Source organism: Heteronotia binoei, chromosome 17 (genome assembly GCF_032191835.1).
Source record: "Heteronotia binoei isolate CCM8104 ecotype False Entrance Well chromosome 17, APGP_CSIRO_Hbin_v1, whole genome shotgun sequence".
Taxonomy (NCBI): domain Eukaryota; kingdom Metazoa; phylum Chordata; class Lepidosauria; order Squamata; family Gekkonidae; genus Heteronotia; species Heteronotia binoei.
In genome coordinates this window covers 49,596,542-49,618,012 of record NC_083239.1, presented here as the reverse complement: position 1 = coordinate 49,618,012, position 21,471 = coordinate 49,596,542, and the positions used below count along the sequence as shown (strand labels likewise).

Genomic DNA, 21,471 nt, shown 5'->3' with positions numbered 1-21,471 from the left:
CTCCAGCCCCACCCACCTCACAGGGTGTCTGTTGAGGGGGAGGAAGGTAAAGGAGATTGTGAGCTGCTCTGAGACTCTTCGGAGTGGAGGGCAGGATATAAATCCAATATCTTCTTCTTCTAAATCTAAACTTTAAGACATAAATATTATCAAATGCACACCAAAAACCCGCTATGTATTTTTTATAAATTAGATAAAAATAAATGAAGGGCCAAATAGTAGCCTCAAATCAGAATAAAACCATACAGTTATCTCAAAAAGACCATTTTCGACCCTGACCAAGCACGTTTAGGCCAGTTGGCCTTCTTCAGTGATCAAGCAGTGTTGTTGCACAATGGTTTCAGACATTACAATAATTATACAGTTATTTCTTAAACTCAGACCAAGTTGAAATTGTTTTATAATATCTGTGATCAAGGGCAGAGCTATAATTCAGAGGCCTCATTTTAAATCACCTGCTGCCCTAGCGTGGTACATGTGTCTTGCATAGTAATTCAATTGTGGACCTTCCTCTCCTGGTCCAAATTTTACTTTTTTTAGATGCACTCTGGAGCCAATGGTATGCATGCAGCAGTATGGAGCTCCAGAGACATGGAGTGAGCAACACTGTCTTGCAGTATAGATGTGCCCCCAGTCCACAATCTGATACTTATTCATTTGGGATTCCGGAACGCCATCTCTCTTGTGGCCATGATTTCACCCTCTCCAGCCCATCAGCTCTATAAGAATATTAATAACAATATACTGTTGAAGGGTGCTGTAATTACTGCAGCAAAATGGAGTGTCTGGCACTCTTTGAATACCTTGAAAGCGCTATACAAAATCAAAGCCCAAACAGGATTGTTTTTGCATCTGCGGTACTGCAGTCCAAGCTCTGCTCACGACCTGAGTTCGATTCCAGTGGAAGCTGGCTCCAGGTTGACTCAGCCTTCCATCCTTCCGAGGCTGGTAAAAGGAGTCCCCAGCTTGCTGGGGGGAAAGTGTAGACGACTGGGGAAGGCAATGGCAAACCACCCCGTAAAAAGTCTGCCATGAAAATGTTATGATCAGTGTTCCCTCTAAGCTGTGGAGTCTTGTGAGCAGAAATTCTTGCTCACAAGTTGTGAGTTACTGCATACATTAGTTTGCTCTGGGGCCGTTTTTCCTGAGCTGAGACAAAAATGTGCGAGCTGGAGGCTAATAAATTGTGAGCTAGCTCACACTAACTCAGCTTAGAGGGAACATTGGTTATGATGTGACATCACCCTGGAGTTGGAAACACCTGGTGCTTGCACAGGGGATTACCTTTACCTTTTGAAAATAGGTCCTTGCGCCTGTTAGGCCTGCGCTTCTGTGCTAACCCACTAGAGGGCAGCATACAACCACTGATCTCCCTTTGGTTGGGCGAACTGAAAAATGAATTATTACGTAGAAACTGAGACACTTTACCTCAGAATTGCATGTCTGGAGAAGGTACCAGACGGTTTTGCCCTGTGATTTTTCAAACTTATACAAGCAGAAGTGAATGAAAATTAGGGGGATACTTTATTTGGTCGGAAGTCATTCCTGCTGATTCTGAAAATGGCTTAACAGTCGTGAAACTGCACCAAGGAGGGGGCACGCTCAGTTGGACTCCGTGCTTGCTTACTGGAAGTAAGTCTCACTGAATTAAGCAGGGCTTGCTCCAAAGTAACTGCACACACAGGCTGAGATAGTTTTAGGATCAGGAATTTCCCGCCCTCTGAACCACCTATCCTTCTGTGCCTCTGCGTGAGTTACTGATCTGGGTGTGCTGCCCCAGTAACTCATGGAGAGATGCGGCAGGGAGCTGGCTCTGAGGCAGGCCGTTTTTCCAAGGCTCAAGTGAAACCTTGTTTTGGAAATGGCTGGGGAAGGGCTGGTGCGGGAAAGCGCATGTAGGCAAGGGTTAAGTCTTCCCTGCGTTCCTTCTCTGCCAAAAATCGCTCAGATTCGTTCCCCAGTAACTCCCATCTGTGGTTGACCCAAACACAAATACTGCAGTTGTGCTTAAGCAGTTCTCTGGTTAGAATTCGTATTCCTGAACTGAGATTTCTTTTGTAGGTCCTTTGCAAGGGGGGTCGATGATCTGGCAACCCCTCCTCGTCCTCCTCAGCATCCTGAGGCTTGGCCTTCCTCAAACCGACTGCCAGTTTCGAATGGTGGTCAATCGCTTCGATGCCCTCGGGGGGGACCGGGAGATATTCTTTAAGCAGGAGTCTCTGAAGAGCCAGAACGAAATCTTCAAGAAGCTCGTGGACTCGGCCATCGACCCAAACGATAAAGACGCTGTAAGTGCCATTCTGTAAGTCAGGGGACCCCCGGTCCCTTTTGAACCTGTGGGCCCCTTTGGCAATCTGAAAAAAAAATATGGCGGGCGTAACTGCAGAATGGCTGCCACAAAATGGCTGCCGCAGAAGACGGAACCAGCCACAAAATGGCAGCTGCGGCTCACCTTCAGTCTCACAGTGAAGATCCTGCACAGCAACGGTTTAAAAAGTCTGCATGGCCAGTCAAATCTCTGGTGGCCAATCAGAAGCCTTGCCTAGCAAAAGCCTCACCTGCCCCACTTGGCAGGTGTTGGTGGTTGCCGTCGGCACCGTGTTGGGGATCCCTGCTCTAAGTGTGTTGGAGAGCTGCTAGTGCAAGTGCAGACTTGGCTTGAGCTGTTCGCTTCCTTATTTCCTCTGTGCAAAACTCTGCATTGGTATATCCAGTTGTCATGACTAGGGGTCCCAAATCCCCCGCTAGGCCTGGAGACCCCCGATTTGGAGCCTCCTCCCCCCGCTGGCCATAAAAGGGAAAGCGGGGGGGGGAGGGGGAGAACGGCAGCCCTTCCCACCCAGCCCCGATCGCAGCAGCCAGAGCTCTTCCGTTTTCTCAGGCTGCTTCCCGCCCCCAGTCAGCTGGCCGGTGAAGGGAGGGGAGCCCAGCCACGCCCCCAAAGGACCATGTGCCTTTGCACCTCCGGAGGTGAGTGAGTTCTGTCTCCTGCATCAGATTTCCCAGAAAGGGGGTGTGTGTGGGGGGGAGGGGGGTGGAGAGGGAAACGTCTTCTCATAGGGTATAATGGGGAATTGATCTGGAGGTTTCGGGGGCTCTGGGGGAGCTGTTTTTTGAGGTAGAGGCACCAAATTTTCAATATAGTATCTAGTGCCTCTCCCCAAAGTATCCCCCAAATTTCAAAACGATTGGACCAGGGGGTCCAATTCTATGAGCCCCAAAAGAAGGTGCCCTTATCCTTCATTATTTCCTATGGAAGGAAGACATTTAAAAAGGTGTGCTGTCCCTTTAAATGTGATGGCCAGAACTCTCTTGGAGTTCAATTATGCTTGTCACACTCTTGTTCCTGGCTCTGCCCCAATGTCTCCTGGCTCCACCCCCAAAGTCTCCTGGCTCCACCCCCAAAGTCCCCAGATATTTCTTGAATTGGACTTGGCAACCCTAGTCATGACTCAGGGGGGTACTACCAATTGCTGCCACCACTCTGGGTTAAGGGTTCCCCTTAAGAAGGCCCGGAGTCCCCTCCCAAGCCCTTCAGGCCCCCTGTAGCTTAGGCCAAATAATAGGCGTGAGGACCAGGCAGAGTGAACAACAACAACAAAGAGGTTTATTTTAGGGCAATATAAATTAACAAGGTGCAATAACCAGTAAAAGGGTGAAGGGAAATTAAACAAATGCCCTAATGCATCTGTCTGTACAGTCCCTACCTAATACCAACACTCACCCCTTGCCTCGGATGAGGGAACTTTCCCCTGGTCAAGCTCTCCAGGCACAGCCTACCTCCAGCTCAGGCTTCCAGGGAAAGAACCCCGCCCCCTTCCTGGGCTCGGCCATTTTATGTCCTCCTCCCAGACCACACCCCTCTCTGGGCCAGTTTCCTTCCAAAACCTGGCCACCCAATCAGAGGGGATCCTGGGAAATGTAGGCTCTTCCCAGTACTCCTAAGCAGGCTTCCCTGGGGCCTGCAGGCCTCGCTAGGCACAGGATCATGACACCAGTTTAGGAGTTTGGGTTCCTGAAGTTGGATTTTGAAGGCGTGGCAGCCAGCTACAAGAATCATGCACTGGGAAGCGACCTTTCCAGTTTCCCTGAGCATAGCCATCAGCTCAAGATGAAACCCAAAAGAAAGGGGAAACTGTGGACGGACAGGAGATGCTTCAGGCAGAGGGTGAAGCCCCTAAAGTCAAACTACTGGTTAATCCACCTTAAGCTTTTGTGGGTTTGAGCCCACCTTCAGTTGAAGGGTAGGGGGGAAAGAGTGAGGAAGAGCTCCCTCCCGTCTCTCCCTTTCTCCATTAGGATTGCCAAGTCCAATTCAAGAAATATCTGGGGACTTTGGGGGTGGAGCCAGGAGACATTAGGGGTGGAGCCAAGATCAAGGCTGTGACAAGCATAATTGAACTCGATGCCTTCCTTCCATAGGAAATAATGAAGGATAGGGGCACCTTCTTTGGGGGCTCATAAAATTGGACCCCCTGGTCCAATCTTTTTGAAATTTGGGGGGTACTTTGCGGAGAGGCACTAGATGCTATACTGAAAATTTGGTGCCTCTACCTCAAAAAACAGCTCCCCCAGAGCCCCAGATACCCGCGGATCAATTCTTCATTATTTTCTATGTGAATAAATCTCCCTAGAGAATAATAGAGTTCCCAGCAGACATTTCCCTCCCCTCCCCTGCTTTCTGATGACTCTGAAACGGGGGGAGGGCCTTCAAACCGGGGGATCCCCTGCCCCCACCTGGGGATTGGCAACCCTATTCTCCATGTTAGCCCTTCATGGGCAAATGGGAAGAAAATTCCTTGCCTGATCACCCAGAGGCAATTTCACTCGCCCCAGGTGACCAGGTGAGAATCTATATACAAATCTGGGTGTAGAACAAAGTAGAAGTCAAGTGGCACCTTTAAGACCAACAAAGTCTTATTCGGAATGTAAGTTTTCGTGTGCTCCAAGCGCACTTCATCAGATGAGGAATCTGGCACAGTGAGCAGAGCTACATATAGCTGGTAGGGAGTGGTTTAGAATGCAAAATGGTACAAATTAAGATCCAGTGACAGAATAGTAAAATTCACAAATTGAGCAAACCTTTGATCTGGGTAGCATGAGTATGAGAAAGCGATAAAACAGTAATATGTCAAAATATGAGAATGTCTGTTAATCACTCTAGTCTATTGTATAAACCTGGGCCAAAAAGAGGGCATTTCTTTCTCAGAATCTGGGCGTGACCTTCTTCCAGGAACAGGTTAGAATGCCCTGCTGTTGGGATCCAAACGCTGCTGAGCAAAGGCAGAATTCCAGGTGTGAACTTAGCCTTTGCCTGGTCTCTCAACCTCCCGGTGGTGGTGGCTGCTGGGAAGACCACAGGCAGCCCAGAACAGATCAAACCGCAGGGGCTCAGGGGCTGTTCAACTTGGGCCACGCTGGGCTTCAGGCGGGAGGTGAAGCGCTTGTCTTCAGTGGTCAGGGTTAACTTTGCGGTGGTCTGTTCGTGCCAAGCTGAGAGCCGGGATGAAACTGTGCAAACCTTGGTTTCATCCCATTCTGCGTGGCGAAACCATGCAGCAAGGGTCGTTTTGTAGGAGAACAGGTGGTGGAGCTTATTAGCATAACTCATTAGCGTAGCCTGCTCCTCCCCAGCCAAAAGCAACCCGACACAACAAAGGAGAGCCCCGGGCGAGTGAGGCCTGCTTGGGCTGGTTAGAGATCCAGCCAGCCCAAGCAGGCCTCGCTCACCCGGGGCTCTCCTTGGTCACCTCGCCCCCCAGTCAAAAGGCCAGCAAGCCACCCGCTGCCAAAATCACATAAGTGGAGAAAGGGTGGGGTGGGCTTCTCCAGGGGTTAATGAGGGCTGCTGGGGGTGTGGCAAAGCCCCTGGTGACTGGCTGGCTGCCTGCCCGCTTTCCTAATTCAGGGATTGTTATGCAGCTGCACCTACTATTCAAAGGACGTGGGGAGGAAGAGGGGGAACCCCAGAAAGGTTCAGGAGCTGCGCTCCTTTGAGTTCCTGCTGAATTCGAGGCCTGCCATGCAGTACCTGAAAACTACATTTTTCCTTTCTTCCAGTTTTACCTGGGATTTCCGTACTACCTGAAAATCAACCTGAGCTGCGCCCGTCAGGTAAATCGGGAGCTCTCTGGAGAGCAAACGGAGAGCAAACATGAGAATTTTTGAGTCTTGCTTTAAGGGCCGATCCTTACTGTGTTCGGAACCCGCCAGTTTTCTGGCCCTTGGGAGGCCCATGGGGTTGATGGCTGAAAAGGCTAAGATGCCCCCCCCCCCCCTTCCAGGCAGCCTCTTGGTTCCTTTGGACAAGGCAAAACTGTCAGAGCTTCTACAGAAGAACATAAGAGGAGCCATGCAGGATCAGGCCAATAGCCCATCCAGTCCAACACTCCTTGTCACACAGTGGCCAAAACTCAGATGCCATCAGGAGGTCCACCAGCAGGGCCAGAATGCCAAAAGTCCTCCCACTGGTTCCCCCCCAAGCACCTAGAATACAACGCATCACTGCCCCAGACAGAGTGTTCCCTCTATCTTTTGTAGCTAATAGCTGCTGATGGACCTCTGCTTCATATGTTTATCCAATCCCCTCTTGAAGCTGTCTATGCCTGTAACCCCTGCCACTTTCTGCGGCAGTGAATTCCACACGTTAATTCCTCTTTGGGTGAAGAAAGATGTCCTTTGATCTGTTCTAAACCTACTACTCATTACTTTCATTGAGTGCTCATGTGTGAGAAAGGGAGAAATGTACTTCTCTTTCTGCCTTCTCTATCCCATGCATAATTTTGTGAATCTCTATCATGTCACCCATCAGTCGTCATTTCTCCAAGCTAAAGAGCCCTAACCTCTTAAAACTGTCTTCATAGGGAAGGTGTTCCATCCCCTTAATTATTCTAGGTGCCCTTTTCTGCACTTTTTCCAATGCTATAATATCTCTTTCGAGGTGTGGTGACCAGAACTGTACACAGTATTCCAAATGAGACTGCACCGTAGATTAATACAGGGGCATTATGATACTGCCCGGTTTGTTTTCAATCTAGATCTGTTGTGGGCTTTACCCAGGCAGCAGCCAATCTGATCTGTCAGACTACCCTCTTTCCAGCACTTGTTCTCTCTGTCTGTCTCTGTCTCTCTCTCTGTCCAATTCCAATTCCAAAAAAACTTTATTGGCATAACATCTCTCTCTCTCTCCCACACACACACACACACACGTAAGAACATAAGAACATAAAAGAAGCCATGTTGGATCAGGCCAATGGCCCATCCAGTCCAACACTCTGTGTCACACAGTGGCCAAAACTGTGTCACACAGTTCACACCCCATCAACTTGTATTTGTAGCTGGGATTAATTAATTAGCCAGTTTTTGATCCACAAGAGGACCTGTCCTTTTACTCCATGACTCTCGAGCTTACTAAGGAGCCTTTGATGAGGAACTTTATCAAAAGCTTTCTGGAAGTCAAGGTAAACAACATCTGTTGGGTGTCCTTTGTCCACATGTTTGTTCACCCCCTCAAAGAACTGTAACAGGTTAGTGAGGTAAGATCTTCCCTTACAGAACCCATGCTGAGTCTTCCTCAATAACTTGTGTTCATCAATGTCCCTACTCATTCTGTCCTTGATAATGGTTTCTACCAACTTTCCCGGTATTGAAGTCAGACTGACTGGCCTGTAATTTCCCGGATCTCCTCTGGAACCCTTTTTAAAGGTGGGGGTGACATTTGCTACCTTCCAGTCCTCAGGAACGGAGGCAGATTTCAATGAAAGATTACATATCTTTGTCAGGAGATCCACAAGTTCAACTTTGAGTTCTTTCAGAACTCTCGGATGTATGCCATCCGGACCTGGTGACTTTTTAGTTTTTAATTCGTCAACCAGTTGTAGGATCTCCTCTCTTGTCACCTCAATCTGACTCAGGTCTTTCAACACCCCTTCCAAAATTAGCGGTTCTGGAGTGGGCAAACACTTCTTGTCTTCCACCCCTTCCTTATACTGAATAAGATCCTTGGTCCATCAAGATCAGGATTGCCTTCTCAGACTGATGGGGGCTTCCAGGGACTCAGACAGAGGCCTTTCACATCCTCTACTGTGTGTGCGAAGTGCCGTCCAGTTGCTCCCAACTGTCAAGCATCGATATTTCAGAATAATCAAGCTTTTGTTTTAAATCAAAGACTTGTTTTATTGAAACTCCATGACTTGCTCCAAGGACAGGTACCTTGGAAGTCATACTGATCACAGTGTTACATAGTATCTTATAGGCTACTTCAAAAGGCAGGGTTACAGACAACTTCAAAAGAATAACATAAAGATGCAAATTGCGTTGAAGGTTCAAAGGCTGCTCACTATTACCTCTTTGATGACTAAGGAATGTTAACATCTCCGCTTCTCAACGCATTCTCTACTAACTGATAAGATGTGGCTGTGAGAATGTGATGGAGAGGCATTTTACATGGCGAACACAAGGTTTCTTTACACATCCTAAAGGCAGAGAGATTTATTATGCATTCCCAGGAGGGAGAAAGAGAGAAGTAAAGGTGGGGGGGGGGGGGGAAGAAGGGGAGAAAGGTATGGCTAAACCAGCACTTCGAAATATCATGCCTGACACCAACTTACAGTCACCCTACGAATGAACGGCCTCCAAAACGTCCTCTTGCTAACAGCCTTGCTCGGGTCTTGCAAACGGAGGGCCCTCGGAGCGTCCTCGATGGAGTCAATCCATCTCACGTTGGGTCTTCCACTTTTCCTGTCGCCTTCAACTCTCCCTGGCATTATTGCCTTTTCCAGTGGCTCCTGTCTTCTCAGGATGTGACCAGAGTCCAATAGCCCCCAGTTTGGTTATTTTAGCTTCCAGGGAGAGTTCAGGCTTGATTTGATCCCGCTGAGCTGTCTTTTCGGTGGTCCGTGGTAAGCGTCAAGCTTCCCTCCAACAGCACACTTCTAACGAATCCACTTTCTTCCTGTCACCTCTCTTCATGGCAGTAAGGGGAAACACTGTGGCGTGACTGAGAAAGGCGGTGGGTGGACAAGGAAGGCAGCGGGCAGGAGAGAAAGGCAGGCAAGAACAGCGGCGGGTGGGCGAGGAAGGTGGCGGGTGACTGAGGAAGGTGGGGGGGCGGGCGAGAAAGGCAGGCGGGGAAGGCAGCGGGCGACAAGAAAAGGTGGCAGGCGGGCAAGGAAAGTGGTGGGCAGGGGAGAAAGGCAGGCAAGGAAGGCGGCGGGTGGGCGAGGAAGGTGGCTGGCGACTGAGAAAGGTAATGGGCAGCAGAGAAAGGCAGGCGAGAAAGGCAGCGGGCGGCCAAAGAAGGCGACGGGAGGGCAAGAAAGGCGGCGGGCAGTAGGGTTGCCAAGTCCAATTCGAGAATATCTAGGGACTTTGGGGATGGAGCCAGGAGACTTTGGGGGTGGAGCCAGGAGCAAGGGTGTATCAATCATAGTTGAACTCCAAAGGGAGTTCTGGCGATCACTTTTAAAAGGACCACACACTTTTTTAAATGCCTTCCTTCCATAGGAAATAATGAAGGATAGGGGCACCGTCTTTTGGAGCTCATAGAATTGGTCCAATCTTTTTGAAATTTGGGGGGGTACTTTGGGAAGAGGCACTGGATGCTATACTGAAAATTTGGTGCCCCTACCCCAAAAAACAGCCCCCCCCAGTGCCCCAGATACCCGCAGATCAATACTCCATCATTTCCTATGGGAATAAGTCTCCATAGTGAATAATGAAATGCCAAGCAGACATTTCCCTCCTCCCCCGCTCCGTTTCTGGTGACCCTGAAGTGGGGGGAGGGCCTCCAAACCGGGGATCCCCTGCCCCCACCTGGGGATTAAAAAAATCAAAGGTACATAACCCACCGTGAAAACCAGCTTCTATTATTAAATTATACAAGGTCAACAAAAATAAACACAAATTCCACTGTCATAAATTACAAAACAACCATAACTTTTAGTCCACCTGGGGTTTGGCAACCCTAACACACACTTACTTGCTCTGAAACAAAAGCAAAACAAACGGAGGGACTCCGCTTTGACGAAGCGAATGCCTTCTGACCCTTCCCAACGAAGTACTTCCTGCTCTTATTTAAAGGCACACACACACATTTTAAAACAGAACCTATCTGCAGGTTTCTGAAGCTGCTGGAGATCTACAGGTAGGTGGCGGCTGCGGGGGGCGGGGCTTCCCCCGCTGGCCAGCTGGCTGGGATGGGGGGGGGCGGGAAGCCTGTAAAACCGGGGGATCCACTGCTGGGACCCGGGGATTGGGAAGCCTCCAGGAGAGAAAGGCAGGCGAGGAAGGCAGCGGGTGAGAAGAGCGGCGGGCAGGCAATGCAGGTGGCAGGTGAGCAGTGGAAGGGCCAGAAAGGTAAAGCAGGAGGAAGATTAGTGGGGTCTGGTTCCTCCCGGCCTGCCCCTGAGGTAGACCCTTGCTCACTTCGAAACAATGCCCTGGATGACCTTTGCACGAGCTGCTGCCCGGTCTCTCTCTTCCAGGACTCAGCGAAAGCCATTCGGAAGGCTCACTACACCGGACTCATCCCCATCGTGACCATTGCGTTCGAAGAGCCTGTCCACTCCGTGCGGCAGAAGCCGGAGCAGCTGGAGATTGAAATGAAGGCTGCCCCGTATAGGATTTTAGGTACCATCCGAGGGAAGGGCGATGACGGGTCCAGCTGAGGCCGGTCGGAAAAGGAGGTGCGCGCAGGAGGCAGAGAAGAATTTAGGGTTGCCAAGTCCAATTCAAGAAATATCTGGGGACTTTGGGGGTGGAGCCAGGAGACATTGGGAGTGGAGCCAGGAGAAAGGTTGTGACAAGCATAACTGAATTCCAAAGGGAGTTCTGGCCATCCCATTTAAAGAGACCGCACACCTTTTCAATGCCTTCCCTCCATTGGAAATAATTAAGGTTAGGGCACCTTCTTTGATTCCCCACTCCTCCACTTGCACCTGCTGGGATGGCCTTGGGTCAGCCATAGCTCTGGCAGAGGTTGTCCTTGAAAGAGCAGCTGCTGTGAGAGCCCTCTCCAGCCCCACCCACTTCACAGGGTGTCTGTTGTGGGGGAGGAAGGGAAAGGAGATTGTGAGCCGCTCTGAGACTCTTCGGAGTGGAGGGCAGGATATAAATCCAATATCATCATCATCATCATCATCATCTTCTTTGGGGGCTCATAGATTTGGACCTCTCTGGTCCAATCTTTTTGAAACTTGGAGGGTACTTTGGGGAGAGGCACTGGATGCTATACTGCAAATAGCCTCAAAAAAACCAGCCCCTCCAGAGCCGCAGATGCCTGTGGATCAATTCTCCATCATATCCTATGGGAATTGGTCTTCATTGGGAATAATGGAATGCTCAGCAGAGATTCCCCCCCCCGCCCTCCCCCCCAATTTCTGATGACCCTGAAGTGGGGGGGAGGGCCTCCAAGCCGGGGAATCCCCTGCCCCCCACCTGGGGATTTAGCAACCCAAAGAGTAACGTGGAAAAGAGAAGCAGGTATACAGCGCACAGCATCCACAAGAAACCAGCCTCAAATATGAAAAATATTGCCCTGTTTCACCGAGGCTTCTGCAAGCTTCCAGATAACTCAGATCTTTCACACATGGCGTATAGTTCAAAATTTCTGCAGAATATCAACGGCCATTGATATTCTGCAGAAACTTTGAGCTATAAGCCATGTATGAAGGATATGCAATAAAAAAAGGCCAACGCCAAGCTGAGAATTATCAGGAAGGGAATTGAAAACAAATCAGCCAGTATCATAATGCCCCTGTATAAATCGATAGTGCGGTCTCATTTGGAATATTGTGTGCAATTCTGGTCACCGCACCTCAAAAAAGATATTATAGCATTGGAAAAAGTCCAGAAAAGGGCAACTAGAATGATTAAAGGTTTGGAACACTTTTCCTATGAAGAAAGGTTAAAACGCTTGGGGCTCTTTAGCTTGGAGAAACGTCAACTGCGGGGTGACATAATAGAGGTTTACAAGATTATGCAAGGGATGGAGAAGGTAGAGAAAGAAGTCCTTTTCTCCCTTTCTCACAATACAAGAACTCGTGGGCATTCAATGAAATTGCTGAACAGTCAGGTTAAAACGGATAAAAGGAAGTCCTTCTTCACCCAAAGGGTGATTAACATGTGGAATTCACTGCCACAGGAGGTGGTGATGGCTACAAGCATAGCCAGCTTCAAGAGGGGATTGGATAAAAATATGGAGCAGAGGTCCATCAGTGGCTATTAGCCGCAGTGTGTGTGTGTGTATTTTGGCCACTGTGTGATACAGAGTGTTGGACTGGATGGGCCATTGGCCTGATCCAACATGTCTTCTCTTATGTTCTTATGATTTGAATTATCTGGAAGCTTGTAGAAGCCTCGGTGAAACGGCATCCCTGTTGCGGAATTGTACTTTGCTGCTAGTCGTCTCTACGCCGGCTATTATTGAAAGACGCTTGGGAGCATTGGACTCTTACTTCACGGCTTGTCTATTACCCCAGACTTCCACTTTAAAGCATAAGGATTTTGGTCTTACAAGAAAGGACTTTGTGTCGGGTGTGATCGATGCACTTTTGTCTAAATTATTTATTTGTGATAAACCTTGGAATATTTTGTCATATTTGAGGCTGGCTTTTCGTGGATGCTGTGTGCCCCACCTTGGGATTGGCGACTCTAGAGAAGACTGAAAACAGGGTTAGGTGTGAAGGTTTGGCTGTGGAGGGACTTGAGGCTGGTAGGAATGAAGGGGCTTCTCTTGGCGATTCAGATATTGTGCTAGAGAGGGGCAAGGCACTAAAAGGGCAGCTAAGCAGCCCAAGGTTTGGAACACTTTCCCTATGAAGAAAAATTAAAACGCTTGGGGCTCTTTAGCTTGGAGAAATGTCGACTGCAGGGTGACATGATAGAGGTTTACAAGATTATGCATGGGATGGAGAAAGTAGAGAAAGAAGTCCTTTTCTCCCTTTCTCACAAAACCAGAACTCGTGGGCATTCAATGAAATTGCTGAGCAGTCGGGTTAGAACGGATAAAAGGAAGTCCTTCTTCACCCAAAGAGTGATTAACATGTGGAATTCACTGCCACAGGAGGTGGTGGTGGCTACAAGCATAGCCAGCTTTAAGAGGGAATTAGATAAAAATATGGAGCAGAGGTCCATCAGTGGCTATTAGCCACTGTGTGTGTGTGTGTGTGTGTGTGTGTTGGTGTATATATGTATATTGGCCACTGTGTGATACAGATATTGTGCTGGAGAGGGGCAAGGCACTAAAAGGGCAGCTAAGCAGCCCAAGGTTTGGAACACTTTTCCTATGAAGAAAGGTTAAAACGCTTGGGGCTCTTTAGCTTGGAGAAATGTCGACTGCAGGGTGGACTGGATGGACCATTGGCCTGATCCAACATGGCTTTTCTTATGTTAGCCTAGATTCTGGGAAAGGCCTTCCCATTGGGCCTTTGTGTACTGGCCTTCGTAGACAGCCTGAATGCTGATGTAGCATTCCGCTCCACAAAGCAACAGCTTGGCTTCTAATGCATTTTGAAGAGATCAGGAAGGCCGGGGCCTGTACGACACACAGGCACGCTCTTTCCTGCCACCCCGTGCCCCGGGGGCAGGGCGGTGGGCAGGGCCTATGCCGTACGGGCCCCTGACTTTCACAGAGTTCCCCTTCAGATCTGCGGCAGGTTTTAACCCGGAGAGAGTCCTAAAGACCTTCCAGAATTCCACACTAGGTAGAACCTTTCGGCAGTCTCCCTGCTTTCAGCCCTATTCTCTGCCGCCTGGAAGAACGAGGATCCATCCGGCCTGGAGCTGTTCTGACTTGCCTCCGTGCCGTTTCAAGTTGGGCAGAGCCGCCAGCATGAGGCATAATCAGTACACTCAGGGGGTGTTTTGTGGAAAAATAGGTGGTGGAGCTCATTAGCGTAACTCATTAGCATGTGCCGCTGCCCCCCCAGTCAAAAGCAACCCAATGTAAGAAAGGAGAGCCCTGGGCTAGGGTTGCCAATCCACAAAGCCCTGGGGCTAGGGTTGCCAATCCCCATGTGGGGGCAGGGGATCCCCCGGTTTGGAGGCCCTCCCCCCTCTTCAGGGTCGTCAGAAAGCGGGGGGAGGGGAGGGAAATGTCTGCTGGGTATTCTGTTATTCCCTATGGAGATTTATTCCCATAGAAAATCATGGAGAATTGATCCGCGAGTATCTGGGGCTCTGGAGGGGCTGTTTTTTGGGGTAGAGGCACCAAATTTTCAGTATAGCATCTAGTGCCTCTCCCCAAAATACCCCCCCAAGTTTCAAAAAGATTGGACCAGGGGGTCCAATTCTATGAGCCCCAAAAGAAGGTGCCCCTAGCCTTCATTATTTCCTATGGAAGGAAGGCATTAAGAACATAACAGAAGCCATGCTGGATCAGGCCAACGGCCCATCAAGTCCAACACTCTGTGTCACACAGTGGCAAAAAATGTTATATACACACATACACTGTGGCTAATAGCCACTGATGGACCTCTGCTCCATATTTTTATCTAAACCCCTCTTGAAGGTGGCTATACTTGTGGCCGCCACCACCTCCTGTGGCAGTGAATTCCATATGTTAATCACCCTTTGGGTGAAGAAGTACTTCCTTTTATCCGTTTTAACCTGTCTGCTCAGCAATTTCATCGAATGCCCACGAGTTCTTGTATTGTGAGAAAGGGAGAAAAGTACTTCTTTCTCTACTTTCTCCAGCCCATGCATTATCTTGTAAACCTCTATCATGTCACCCCGCAGTCGACGTTTCTCCAAGCTAAAGAGTCCCAAGCGTTTCAACCTTTCTTCATAGGGAAAGTGCTCCAGCCCTCTAATCATTAAGGCATTGAAAAGGTGTGCCGTCCCTTTAAATGTGATGGCCAGAACTCCCTTTGGAGTTCAATTATGCTTGTCACCTAATCTTGGCTCCACTCCTAATGACTCCTGGATCCACCCCCAAAGTCTCCTGGCTCCACTCCCAAAGTCCCCAGATATTTCTTGAATTGGACTTGGCAACCCTACCTGGGGCTCTCCTGCCCCCCGCCCCCAGCAAACCACCCACTGCTCAAAATCACATAAGAAATGGAGAAAGGGTGGCATGGGATTCTCCAGGGGTTAATGAGGGCTGCTGGGGGTGTGGCAAAGCTCCTGGTGGCTGACTGGCTGCCTGCTCTCCTAATTCAGGGGTTGTGATGCAGCTGCACCTCCTATTCAATGGACAAGGTAGGTGGGGAGGAGGAGGGGGAACCCTCAGAAAGATTCAGGAGCTGTGCTCCTGCGAGCTCCTGCTGAATCTGAGACCTGAGCAGGCCTCAGATTCAATGGGAGCTTGCAGGAGCACAGCTCCTGAACTTTTCGGAGAGTTCCACCTCCTTGTCCATTGAATAGTAGGTACAGCTGCATAAGAATCCCTGGATGAGTTCCACCACCTATTTTTCTATAAAACAACCCCTGGACCTGAGTACACTTTCTTTCTGCACTCTCCGCTCGACCCTCAGAAAACTGTGACAGCGAGGAGGTTTGCTCGATGTACTGGTACACCCCCATGCCGATCATGAATGGCAGCGTGGTGATGTCGGTGACAGCGAAGACCAACAACCTTGGGTTTAACGTCAACAGGAGAAGGTGAGGAAGAGGAGCCTGGAGCTCTGCCAGCCAGTCCCCCCCCCCTTTCCTTGAGTTGTGGTGATAGAAGTCGCCAGGGATCTCATCCAGCACAGGGGAGAGGGAAGCGGGTCTTCCAACTGGGACGGCGACAGCTAAGAGTTCAGTTTGGTGAGTGGTTAAGAGCCAGTTTGGTGTAGTGGTGAAGCGTGCGGACTCTTAGCTGGTTGAACCGGGTTAGATTCCCCGCTCCTCCACTTGCAGCTGCTGGAACGGCCTCGGGTCAGCCATAGCTCTGGCAGAGGTTGTCCTTGAAAGGGCAGCTGCTGTGAGAGCCCTCTCAGCCCCACCCACCTCACAGGGTGTCTGTTGTGGGGGATGGAAGATATAGGAGATTGTAAGCCGCTCGGTGTCTCTGATTCAGAGAGAGGTAAAAGGTCAAAGGTAGTTCCCCTGTGCAAGCACCGGTCGTTTCTGACTCTGGGGTGACATCGTATCACAATGTTTTCACAGCAGACTTTTTACAGGGTGGTTTGCCCTTGCCTTCCCCTGTCGTTTACACTCCTCCCCCCCCCAGCAAGCTGGGTCCTCATTTGACCGACCTCGGAAGGATGGAAGACTGAGTCAACCTGGAGCCAGCTACCTGAACCCAGTTTCCGCCGGTATCAAACTCAGGTCGTGAGCAGAGATTTCGGACTGCAGTAGTGCAGCTTTAACACTCTGCGCCATGGGGCTGCTCAGAGAGATGGGTGGGGTATAAATCTGCAGTCTTCTTCTTCATCTGTGCAACCTCGCCTCCACTTTAGACCTTAGCCGTGGTGGCTCCTAACCAGTGTTTCCTCAGAGCTGAGTTAGCATGAGCCAGCTCACAGATTTTTAGCCTCCAGCTCACCGATTTTTGTCTTAGCTCAGGAAGGATGACCCCAGAGCACCATGATTGCTGCAGCAGCTCACAACTTTAATGCCAGGAGCTCATAAAGTGGAATTTTTTGCTCACAACGCCTGCAGCTTAGAGGGAACATTGCTCCTAACCTGAGTTTTTGGTTGGTTCTTCTCGGTATGCATGCCCAACATGGATTTTGCAAGCTTTGCATGTGGTGAAGGTGCTTGCTATATCTGCATGCTCGGGTTGCCAGCCTCCAGGTGGGTGCCAAACAATGCGCAGGAGAGGTTATGCAGGAAAATGCAACACAATAGTTTAGTTTAGACAGAGGCTAGATGGCCATCTGACAGCAATGAAGATCCTGTGAATTTAGGGGGAAGCGTTTGTGAGTTTCCTGCATTGTGCAGGGGGTTGGACTAGATGACCCTGGAGATCCCTTCCAACTCTATGATTCTACTGGGATCTGTCTACATGGGTAGGTGTTATCCCCCGAGGAGCACCTCTGCTCTCTGGACGCCAGGAAGGCCCTCACAAAAGCTCAGCTGCAATCTGCCGCCCCCTTCAGAAGTCTGCATGTCCTATTGGGAAGATGCCTTTGGCCCGGCTCTTGGGGACGCCGATTCAAGGCCCCTTTCCCCACTTTGCCCCTAGGGTCTTCAAATTAACATTTTAAAATTAATTTTTGAAGTAAACAAGTAAATATCAATATGTGCAGGGCTTTTGTTGCAGAAAAGGCCCAGCAGGAACTCATTTGCATATTAGGCCACACCCCCGACGTCACCCTTGTTTCACAGGGTTTTTTCTAGAAAAAGCCCAGCAGGAAGTCATTTACATATTGAGCCACACCCCTTGGCACCAAGCCACCCGGAACTGCGTTCCTGTGCGTTCCTGCTCGAAAAAAAAGCCCTGACTATGTGTATACAATTAATTAATCTTATTAAAAACAAGTTATAAACTAGCACAAATACTTAAATACATATAATAAATATCGAGGAAGGATATTCAGTTACATAAATGTAACTAGACATGCTAACCATTCTCTATTCAAGAAGAGAGGTCAAGTTGAGCATCAAGATACAATCAATCCAAAAAAATACTTATATTATTTTTTAAAAAAAATATTATGATATATATATATATTAATTCCTAACTGCCTAAATATATTCTATATGTACTATGCACGTTATTCCAAAAAATTATTATTAGGTAATTTCCGTTAGGTGTGATCCACGACTAGCACAGTAAGAGAACATGAAGGTAAAGAACAAAAGAGAAAAAAAAGAGAAAATAATAATTTAAAAAAATATAAAAAATAGTAATAACGTATAAATAGAGAAGATCACAAGGTCTATAGTCTTTTGAATGATACTTCATTTAGTGTCACTGAGAAGGTGGCTAAGTTTCTTTATTCTGTTTTAAAGGCACGCCAGAGGATCTCATAGAAATAGTTGATGTTTATGCTTTTCCTGATGCATATGTATGCAATCGTTTCATTTTATCTTTTTTTTTAACCAATTTGCTCTGATATATATATCTATATATTTTATGCCAATAAAGGCTAGCTTGACTTGACTTGAGAAGATCAAGAAATTCTGGTTTGTGTGGTTGATAGTCGTTTTATTGAGTTTTTATTGAATTCAATAAAAAGAAACCATTTCCCTGTGAATTTTGAATGTACGTTGTCTGAGTTTGATTGTTGGATATATTCAGTAATCTGTTCTATGATGAGAATGTCCCAAACTTTGGATAACCAACTGGCGATTGCCCCTAGGGTCTTCATGAACATTAACGGCTACGTGAGAGAAACACACTCAGGCCACGAATTCACCATTGGCGAACGGGTGAGCAGCTGCGACGAAGGGCAGTACCATGAACTCCTTGCAGGCTCTGCCCTGTCCTTTTTGTCCTGAGAATGAACAAAATAAGAACTCTAAAGCAAGAAGAAGGGTTTTTTCCCCCTGTATGAGTATCCAAGCCAAAGGGGTGCCACGTGTGATGGGCAGGGACAGACACCCAAAGCAGGGAGACTGGACTGACCGCCTCCCCTCGCCCCCGTGATACTTTCTGGAAGGCAGATAGTCTTGGCCAAATGCCCATTCCAGTGAGGGGCCAGGAAAGGAAAGGAAAGGTCCCCTGTGCAAGCACCAGTCGTTTCTGACTCTGGGGTGACGTTGCTTTCACAGTGTTTTCACGGCAGACTTTTAACGGGGTGGTTTGCCATTGCTTTCCCCAGTCATCTACACTTCCCCCCCAGCAAGCTGGGGACTCATTTTACTGACCTCGGAAGGATGGAAGGCTGAGTCAACCTCGAGCCGGCTACCTGAAAACTCAGCTTCCGCCAGGGATTGAACTCAGGTTGTGAGCAGAGCTTAGGACTGCAGTACTGCAGCTTTAACACTCTGCACCATGGGGCTCTTTTGAGGGGCCCGAAGGGGTTTAAATTGCACTTCCACAGGAGGTGGGGGACATGTAAGCCAGAAGCTAAGGTGCTAGTTGTTTTAGGTATTCCACCCCCCCTGCCCCATTCAGCACTTTGCTTTTCCCTGTACAAACAAATGGCAGCCGTTCGCTTATATCACTTAAGTAACTGGTACCGATGTACAAATGGAATATTTACAAAATCCACCGGTCAGCCATAAAGATATTCACACTCTCAATGTGTGTACGTGCATTTGATTTAGTGCAAATGTAAGACAAAAAAAAGACAAAGGAACAATATGGTATTTGTACTCCCCCAGTTCATACGCTTTGAAATTTCTACATAGGAAACAGCCTTAGCCATATTCATAAGTCATATTCATAAGGGTGGAGTCCTTAAAAGTTCCGCTTGTGACATTGTAACAGAGAGAATAAGGAGGAAATGTATAGAAAGGATTCGCCATGGTTTCGCTGGTCTCATACTTCGTCAGCCTCTTTTCTTGCCATTTTCTGGAGCTGTTATAATATAAAACCATTAGAATATACACTCATTCATACAACAAACATCACACCTAAACAGAGATACAGTACACACTCACCGACAGTAACTTTGTTTGGGTGAGTGTTTATTGTATCTCTGTTTAGGTGTGATGTTTGCTGTACCAACGAGCGTGTATTCTAATGGTTTTATATTATAACAGCTCCAGAAAACGGTGAGAAAAGAGACTGATGAAGTATGAGACAAGCGAAACCGTGAGGACGCCTTTCTATACCGTTCCTCCTCATTCTCTCCATTACAACGTCACAAGTGGAACTTTTAAGGACTCCACCCCACAGCATTGACTTATGAATATGATTAAGGCTGTTTCCTATGTAGAAATTTCAAAGCGTATGAACTGGGGGAGTACAGATGCCTTACCGTTCCTTTGTCTTTTTTTTGTTTTATATTTGCACTAAATCAAATGCATGTACGCACATTGAGAGTGTGAATATCTTTATGGCTGACTGGTGGTTTTTGTAAATATTCAGTTCGCTTATATCAGGCTTGTTCTTGGGGAAACAACTGTGGGAGGGACTTAACCCGCTTTTGGCTAGAGCGGACCCAGCTGTTAAGAACCGGTGTCCCTCTTTTTCTTCATATCCCTTCCCTCTTAAACAGCTTTCAGCTCTCTGCATTCTGATCTTCCGGGAGCATATTCCTCATATCCGGAGGTTTCACCTCCCCTGTGAATTTGTGCCTGCATAACATGCTGTGAAGCCACAGCCAACTTAACAGCGCCTCTGTAGGGTTCCCAAGGCAGGAGATGTTCAGAGGTGGTTTGCTATGATCCGCCTCTGTCTCACAGCCCTGGACTTCCCTGGTGGCCTCCTGTCCAAGGAGTAACCAGGGTTGGCTCTACTTAGCTTCTGACAGGGCTTTTTTGGTAGAAAATGTCCAGCAGGAACTCATTTACATATTAGGCCACAGCCCCTGATGTTACCATTGTTTCACATAGGACTTTTTGGTAGGAAATGCCCAGCAGGAACTCATTTACATATTCGGCCACACACCCCTGATGTCACCATTGTTCAACGTAGGGCTTTTTGGTAGGAAAAGCTCAGCAGGAACTCATTTACATATTACGCCACACCCCCTGATGTCACCATTGTTCCACATAGGGCTTTTTGGTAGAAAATGCCCAGCAGGAACTCATTTATATATTCGGCCACACCCCCTGATGCCACCATTGTTCCATGTAGGGCTTTTGGGTAGAAAAAGCTCAGCAGGAACTCATCTACATATTCGGCCACACCCCCTGATGTCACCATTGTTCCTCATAGGGCTTTTTGGTAGGAAAAGCTCAGCAGGAGAGCTTATTGGCATATCAGGCCTCTGCCCCCACCTGGGGATCGTTAGCCCTACTCGAATGTAGGCCACTAAACTGATAGCTACGTTTGAGCGGCAAGGACTTGGGGTGGGGTGGGGGGAGTCGCTCTTTCACTGGGTCTTTGTCAGGCGAGCCCCGCTTGCCTGGCACCGGCAGCCACCCCATACAGCCACGTCCACGTTGAAAAACAGAAGTGCCAGGCCTGTAGCCACGGGGCGGGGGGGGGGGGGGCCTGCAGGGGCACTGCCCCCTGACTTCCAGACAGGGCCCCCTCACCTCCAGGCAGCCCTCCATGGGGGCAGCCTGGGTTTTTTTGCCATGGCTGAGCTGTCAAAGCATCATCAGTGGCAGCTGGAGCTGGGAGAGCTGAGCAGGGCACAGTGCAGTGCAGCAGCAAAAGCGTAGAAGAAGGAGGCAGGGGAGTGGGAAGGAGAGGAAGCCACATGGAATGGGCCGAGGGGGAGGCAGATGGAGCCGTGGGCTGCAAAGGGCCAGGGTGGGGGAGAGGAAGGGGGAGGGGGAAGGAAACCCCCCTGCTGGCATGCAAGGGGCAGTCCCTTCTCGACTCCAAAGTTTTGGGGTCGGCTGCCTCAACTTCGTCACTTCCAGAGCCTCCAGCTTTCGCCCCTACCCTAGAAAGCTTCTGAGAAGTGGCAAGCCCCGCGGCGGATGGGAAAGGGTGCCCCCTAGCTTTTTAAAAAGCCTCCCCCCCCGACTTTTCAA

The 21,471-nt window shown here is 48.8% G+C and overlaps 1 protein-coding gene across 1 annotated transcript in view; it reads left to right on the top strand.

Moving 5' to 3' along the window:
* Positions 1–2,063: 2,063 nt before the first annotated feature.
* The window catches only part of LOC132585880 (cation channel sperm-associated auxiliary subunit gamma-like), a 107,309-nt gene continuing 87,901 nt past the window's right edge, over positions 2,064–21,471 (top strand). The window contains exons 1-5 of the mRNA XM_060257757.1: positions 2,064–2,288; positions 6,061–6,114; positions 10,485–10,629; positions 15,474–15,600; positions 18,234–18,303. Coding sequence (XP_060113740.1) covers positions 2,082–2,288; positions 6,061–6,114; positions 10,485–10,629; positions 15,474–15,600; positions 18,234–18,303 — 603 coding nt within the window. The 5' untranslated portion in view covers positions 2,064–2,081. The remainder of the gene's footprint in view (positions 2,289–6,060; positions 6,115–10,484; positions 10,630–15,473; positions 15,601–18,233; positions 18,304–21,471) is intronic.